The sequence below is a fragment of the Mytilus galloprovincialis genome, chromosome 6 (assembly GCF_965363235.1).
Source record: "Mytilus galloprovincialis chromosome 6, xbMytGall1.hap1.1, whole genome shotgun sequence".
NCBI classification, from domain to species: domain Eukaryota; kingdom Metazoa; phylum Mollusca; class Bivalvia; order Mytilida; family Mytilidae; genus Mytilus; species Mytilus galloprovincialis.
This window is the reverse complement of record NC_134843.1, coordinates 66,658,312-66,666,066: the sequence shown is the minus strand read 5'-3', so window position 1 is coordinate 66,666,066 and position 7,755 is coordinate 66,658,312. Positions and strand designations below refer to the sequence as shown.

The 7,755-nt window shown below is 32.6% G+C and overlaps 1 protein-coding gene across 2 annotated transcripts; it reads left to right on the top strand.

The window, feature by feature from the left end:
* The first annotated feature begins 1,392 nt into the window (after positions 1-1,392).
* On the top strand, positions 1,393-7,243 carry LOC143078272 (uncharacterized). Of its 2 annotated transcripts, XR_012979146.1 has the most exons (5): positions 1,393-1,480; positions 1,777-1,933; positions 4,723-4,856; positions 5,626-5,776; positions 6,670-7,243. XR_012979146.1 is itself a non-coding variant. In XM_076253182.1 (4 exons), exons 1-4 carry the CDS (start codon positions 1,438-1,440, stop codon positions 6,675-6,677), a joined length of 342 nt encoding a protein of 113 aa, XP_076109297.1. In that variant the 5' UTR covers positions 1,393-1,437; the 3' UTR covers positions 6,678-7,243. The 2 variants fall into 2 exon arrangements, 1 of the variants encoding a protein (XP_076109297.1); XM_076253182.1 differs by lacking the exon at positions 5,626-5,776.
* The last annotated feature ends 512 nt before the right edge of the window (positions 7,244-7,755 follow it).

Genomic DNA, 7,755 nt, shown 5'->3' with positions numbered 1-7,755 from the left:
GGATTTTCCAGTTTTCTGAAAATACCTCAAAAATGCTTCCATCAATTTTAATGAAACTTTGGTGAATTGTTGATATCTATTGACGTAAGCTCCCTTTCAATTTTTATAAATTTTAGATTTTACGTGTTATGAATTTGTATGCTTAAAAATGGGGGGTCCAGTTTTTGGACAAAACCTCATAAACACTTTCACAAAATTTTATGAAACTACGGTGAATTGTTCATATCTGTTGACTAAAGCCAACTTTCAAAAATTAAAAGAAAATGAACAACTATAGGTTACCGTATGGCCTTCAACAATGAGCAAAGCCCATACCACACAGTCAGCTATAAAAGACCCTGAAATGACAATTGTAAACAATTCAAATGAGAAAACTAACAGCCTAATTAATGTACAAAACAAACATTTTTAAGCACAAAGACAAGAATAAAGAGCAACGGGCGTATCATGCGCTTTTAGTTCAGCTCTTTATTTATACGATACATGAAATTAAATTAAAAACTCTTAATATACTTGTATACTTGTATTTTCTGGAATACAAAATTAAATTGGCGTAACCCGGCACTGAGATGAACAATGCCAGCATTGGTTAAATAGCTTTGGATGGTTGACGACCTCAAAGAAATTGCTCCTTTCTTAGTTTGTATTTTGAAAACATTGATACTTTTCCTGACCAATGTATGTTGTTGAACTTGCTTGCGATGAACTATGCGAAGCAGCAGCATTTGCAGTGGAATTGTCTGAAATGGTTACCTTACGTTTTTTTTGTTGATTTTTACAAATTTTTTCGGCGTTCTGCTGAGATTGTAAAGAGTTGGATGTAAGACAAGGAACATCTGGTGCACCGAGATCATGTCTCTGAATATAAGGATGACAGAGTTTTAGCCTATCTGCATTCAACTCTTTGACGTTGCTACATCTCATAAGTTTGTAAGTGTGATACAGGACTTTATATGCAATGTTATATAATGTCAATCAAATGTTTAATGTAGCTTAATGACAATCCTTTGTTGTCCTTTTGGTGTAAAATATCATTCTTAAGTCATATATGTCAATTCAGACATCGAAGTAACTTACTACCATTTGTGTTTATCTTAAGTGTAATTGACTAATTTAACAGGTGTGATATCTTCCAAATTAAAATATAAATAGACAATTGGGTTTAGATTATATGTCAGTGTTTTGTGATTAACTGCAAAAGCTTCAAAATGTGATTTTAGAGAAAAAGTATTTTTTCATTATTTGGACGTCATGATAATCCGATTTATGTGTTATTTCCATATCAAAATGAGGAAAAAAATTTATGAGGTATGACACTTCAATTCATTAAAAATTCATTTGTGATATTCACTATTGAGACTTGCTGATATAAATATATATATAAGGGGATAAGTGATGTTTATGAACAAACACTGTCTTAGCAAAGTACTATAAAGAATGCATTTACTTGGAAGTGTTCTTATTTCTTTAATATTTTACGGTTGGTATTTTTATTTATAGGCATTTACACTGAGATATTCAAATACATTTGTATATTCTTTAATATTGTATAAATATTATTGAGTTACTGTTCATTATATAATGTTATATATAGTATTATTCGTATTAATGGCATCGTTGACATGTGATAATCAAATAAAAGTAAATAAAATCTAAAAAAAAACCAATGCATTTTTTATCTTTTTAAATTTTTAATATTTTAAGATATTTCTCAAAGTATTCGTAGAACGTGTAGAAGAAATAAGTAACACAACTTCTTAAATAATTACTTCACAGAGCTATATGGTGGATTACGGAATGATCTATGTAATGACGCTTCAGTATCTATGTCTAACTGTATGAGTGATGCAGTGGGCAAGTCCATAATATACAGGTATCCTGCACTATCCTACATTTTTTATAGTCTGGCTTATACACCAGTGTGTGAAATAAGGTAAGGACATGTTCTCCTTCTTTAAAGTTTTTAATTCGTATGTTTATATTATACAGGTGAGTATCATTATCGCGTCTTTGTCGTTGTACTTGACGAAGAATACAACAGAAACCGACTGATCGTAGAATATCCCAAATAACATATAGAAATCTTCAGCCATGGTCGGTTAACTAAACTTCACGACAAACACGGCATTCATGTCGTATCATATCCAGTTGATATGGAACTCCAGAGTTTGCTTTCATATCACGATTCGTTGAAAACGTGTTGCCACTGACAAGGAAGCTTTTGAATCAAGGGTTCTTAATGAAAAAGTCAAAAACAATTGGGTTGTTCATTTCCCACCCTTATTTTCTCGTTTATTCTGACACCGACTACAACTTGTAGGTTATGTATGTACACCAAGAGGCTTGTAATCTGTCGACGCATCTGGCTAATCTCCTGACTCATGCGATTTCCTTCCTTATTTTTTACCTTGATTTGTTTTATCTTAATGGGATTATCAGATTTGAACATCGGAACACTTTTGTTGCCACTAATTTATAATGAAATGTTTGCCTGTGATGAGCAACACGACGTATGCCAATGTTTGAATAGAAACTATTTTCCCTTCCACAGCAGCTGAGGCTAACTCAAGTTTGTGCCAGGTCAGTGTTGCTTTTACTTTGATGGTTTTATGTAGTTTTATTAATAAATATTTAATATTTCAATATCTTTGCTGTTTTGTAAGTACATGTTATGATCTTGTCAATATTTTATCATGAAGAACTGTGTTTTATTTCAATCTTTCACATTTAGTTCGGTAATGTATAAGGATTAGAAAAATCGCCTATACCAAGCCGTTTATATGTGATGCTTGATCTTGTTCATTGTTTCACAATTTTAAGATTTTTGTGATGTGTTTAGTAGACTGTTGTTTGTCTATATTAATCGTTGTTCATTTTGATCATATCAATGTTAGTTTGTTTTCAATAAATGAGTTTTGATATCACGATAGTTACTTTCGCCTCTGATTTATCAATATTTACCAACTGATTCTAAGTAATACGACGGATGCCAATATTTGAGCAATTACCGTCAATCACTTCTTTTCGTTTTCGTGCTATTGAATCGTAAGTTCCACCTCGTTGGTATTCCCCGAGAGTAGTTCTGCCTTGTTGGTAATCATAAAGAGTTGTTTTGTCTCGTTGGTAATCTTAGAGAGTAGTTATACTTAGTTCTGCTTCGTTGGTAATCCTAGAAAGTAGTTTTCAAATTCGCCTAATTGGGAATTGCAGAGAGTAGTGCTGCCTAGTTGGAAATCTTACAGAGTGGTTCTACCTCGTTGGTAATCATTTAGAGTAGTTCTGCCTCGTTGGTAATTATAGAGAGCTGTTCTGCCTCGTTGTTAATCACAGCGAGCTATTTTGCCTCGTTGGTAATCCAACAGAAAAGTTCTGCCTCGTTGGTAATCCAAGAGAGTAGGGAATACTTACCCAGACTGTCCTTCCTTTAAATCGCCACATATATGACACTTCCGTGGATTTTGTTAGATCACGCTTGTAAGGAAAAATGATCTAAGCATGCTAAGTGGTCAATGTATTTCTTCTCAAATCACTTTTTACGATTATCTGTCAATAATTTAATTTAGGATGTAACGCGTCTTCTGATTGGCTGACGTCGTTTTGTTTATCAGCTCATAGACATAATTTAGTCATGTGACCGTGACGTCATCAAGATTTTTCATGGTTTACTCCGGTTTAAAATGGAATTTAAAATTAAATTATAAGAAATAACTGTAATATTTTATTTGTCTATTCGAAATAACATAAAAAATGTGGTGTACACTATAAAATGACCCACTACGCGGGTGAGTAAGTGTGCACCACATTTTTTATGCTATTTCTTCATAGACAGAAGAAATATTACAGTCATTCCTTAAATATAAAGGATTTTCGGTTATCGAATTCTAGTCTTTGCTTAATATTTGAAAACCCTCAGAAAGTTAATCATTGATTCTTTATATTTTTGAATACATGATTTTTAAAAATACTAGAACACACCCGTGATATCACGGGTCCGTGACTGAATTAAAGTATATAACTATGCGCAAGCCTTATTTTAGTATTAGTATTGTCATCTGATAAAGTCATGCCGATTATAAGATACACAGTTTTTCTCTACTTTCAAGTCTTTCTGTTTGAACTCGTCGAACTGAAACAATAATATTAATTATTTGGAAAACAAAAGGTCCTGGAATGGAGTATTTTTTAATCAACAGCATTGTCCTATATAAGTTTTAAATAAAGTTGAATTCTTTGCTTCGCTGTTTTACGTCATGCCCACTAACAAATTGAAAACTGTACATATACGCCTTATTTTTAGTCCAGATTTTAAGTATTCGTATTGTTATCTTAAAAAGTCTTACTGATTAAAATACTACAATAGGTAACAATTTGACAATTTAGTAGTGTCAACCTTGTGGTTATGACCCGTGTATAGAGCATATTAATCCTGAATACAACGTTTGGTGGTGCGCCTGTCAGATACGGAACGTACAGATAAGGTAATAAGTAACAGGTGAATATACTATTGGTATCGGTAGCGGACTCGACCCGGAACTTCTTAAGTATTGGCAATATTAATTACGTGGAAAACAAAAGGGTCTGGAGTGGTGTAATTTTTAATCTACACCTTTGTACTATATTAGTTATATATAAAGTTGAATTCTGTGATTCGTCGTTTTTACGTGATGACGGCTGACAAATTGGACCTCGTAATTTTAGTATTATAGATATTTTTTTTCTTAGAATCATGACCAAACTTATAGAATGTTATGGCAATGTCACAGACAGTTGTCCAGATTACCGGGATGCTGGACCTGCCTTAATGAACGTCGAAGCATTTACATCATTCATTATTGGCACATGTGTTAACAGAAATGGTAAGTTAAAGACCTGAAACTACTTATTATTTTGAATAAAGATGAATAACGAACTGCTGAGTTTTATCAATTTTCGAATTTTGCAGAATTTATTACACAATTTACAAATATGTATGCATTGATTTCGATTTGAATTCAGTACGTATTTTGTTATTTGTAGTACTTATTTTTTTCTCCTTCGGGGACTTTTTTTTATATCAAACTTACACACCAACACTCATACCAGAATAATTTGCAACATTCATACATTACTATGTTTCCACCAAAGTTTTTAGCAATGTATTTGTTATACATGTGGGTATCTACAGCATTGTTTTAAACTGAGATTGCCGAAAAGAGGTAATGAATGAACAATTTTTTTTGTCGAATTTCAAACCGAGATATAGGCTTATCAATACCATAACGAAATTATATATTATTTAAATATTAGGGAGCAACCATTTTTAAAGGAGGTGGACTAGTATGAAATTTTAAGAAGGACAGGAGTTTTGAGTAAAAAATATGCAGGATAAGACACTTTGCCACGAAAAAGGCAGATGATAATGTATGTATAAAAAAGTCAGAATAAACTAAAAAATCACAACAAACAATGCAGGACCGAATAGAGTGAAAATGAAAATGCAGGACAAAGATTACAACTTACAAAAATGCAGGTCAACATTTGTCATCATTGCCCCCCATAAAAATCAAATGGTAGCATCCTTATCAGTATTGGGTTTTCATTAGTTATTGTAAAATACAGGAATATCTTTAAAATTGTTTATATCAGTGTTAGAGGATGGAATGATGTGCATTGGTTCAAAACAACAAAATGTGTTTGTTCATGTTAACCAGAATTGCCTAACTTACGAACTACTTGAAGTCGATATATGGGAAGTCTATACAGACTCGCCACATCATTCATGGCAACATTTTTGCAGGTATGGACTGTTCACCGTTAATTTACATTTGAAGTAAATTATTGAAAGTAGTTATTAGGAAAATAGCATTATTACATTTTCCCAGCATTAGGTTGGCCTTTTGTGTACCAAAGGATGGCGAAGGAGGTCAACTTAAAAGCGCCGTGAATGAATAAATGCAGTGTGTATAAAATATAAATTTTGAACCCCATTCATAAATTTTAGGGAGAATTACTTCAAAAAACTTCCTTAATATCATAAATTTGATGTAAAATGACGGTGGCTTGGACAACATAAACGAGCTCCTTTGGAAGTTGGTCATGATACTATTTTGCTTCAATTTTTAAAACAAAATAATAAAGTATTAACACTACACATAACTGTTTTGTCCAGATTTTTATTACAAAAAGTGGTAAATTAAGAAAATGTTAGTATTGTAGCCGAAGGCAGTATAAATACTACCGTTTTCCCTTTCAGCATACGACAATAGTTACCAGGATTATAATTTAATACGCCAGACGCGCGTTTCGACTACATAGACTCATCAGTGACACTCAGATAAAAAAAAGCTATAGAGCTTAACAAGTACATAGTTGAAGAGCATTGTAGACCCAAAATTCCAAAAAGGTGCGACAAGCGTTATTGTCGAGGCATGCCCAATTACGGCTAAGGTTATCTATTCCTGGGAAAAGAAAATCCTTAGTTTTTCGAAAATTTTATGTTTTGTAACCTTTTATATATAAAAATGGTGCTTAAAAGTGGCGTTCAAACACAGGAAAGAACTCAAACATTGGATAAATGATAATTTCCAATCGTCCTTTTGCATTCGAATAGCTGACAAATATATGACGTAAACAGGATATTTTTTTAAAACGTAAAGCCGATGCTGTTAATATTTTCTTTTATTTCTTCAGCCGTATAATTAATGGAATCCAATGTTCTGTCAACAAAACACAAGAGTTCGGATGTTCCGATGAGTTTTACGATTTTTTGTTACATTCTTCCTACGTCCGTCTGCCAGTGGAGTGTCTTGAACCTAATTCATCTAAGTTTAGATGGCTTGATATGTACACGGAAATACCAACAAAGCTCCCAGAAAGCCAGAACAGGACAGACATAGAGGAAGAGAATACCACTATCGATGATACCGTGTCTTCTTCAACTTGTAATTACATGTCACATATTTCAATAATAGCACTCAATGTAATTTTCACATGTTACAAGCAGTTTAAATTCACCATTGCAACTTGATTGTCCGATTTGAAGATAACGAAGTACAACAATCGTGTACTTTTGTAAAGGTAGTTATTGCTTTAATCTTTGTTATATTCTTGGAGTACCTTGTGTTTCTGATTAGTAATATTAGCGTTGTTATTGAGTTATGACACTTGCTGACTAATGAACTAACTTGTAATTGTGGAAACCCGAAACCTGCCGTTGATATTGTCCATATGTAGGTTCACTTTTGGTATAATGGTTTTAACATGAGAAAAAATTATATATTATGTGAATTTTTTTCGTCCTTCGTAATAAATAGATCTATTATCTTGTCTTATTTATGCTGTTATATGTATATGCAATCTTGTTTTACTTTCTGGTACATCGATAAATGTGTCAAACTTTCATTGAATTTCAAAGCTGGGATAACAGCTTCATTATCAAGAGATGGAATCCTAAGAGTTTTCGTTTTTCTGGGTTTTCGTTACTGTTAAATTGGCAAGGTTATTTTTTGGTCAACACTACACTTTTACAATGTCTGGAACAATTAAAAGTGTTAAACAGCGTTCCGCGGAACTCCTTGCGAGCTTTATCTTGTATAGATAATAACAACATATGTCACACATCCGTTTTGTGATTACCTTGATCCCTAGATGATGAAGCAATTCAATTCAACATTTTAATCAAAATCCTATATCAAAACAAACTTATTAGTGCATAATACAACTTTACAATCAATGAGTAATATACATGTTTATGCACATCAATGAGTAGGTCATGAC

Coding starts and splice junctions, on each gene's coding strand:
- LOC143078272 (XM_076253182.1), top strand. CDS start 1,438: ATGCATTTACTTGGAAGTGTTCTTATTTCTTTAATATTTTACG. Junction 1,481..1,776: donor TATTTCTTTAATATTTTACG/GTTGGTATTTTT, acceptor ATTACTTCACAG/AGCTATATGGTGGATTACGG. Junction 1,934..4,722: donor ACACCAGTGTGTGAAATAAG/GTAAGGACATGT, acceptor TTTTTTTCTTAG/AATCATGACCAAACTTATAG.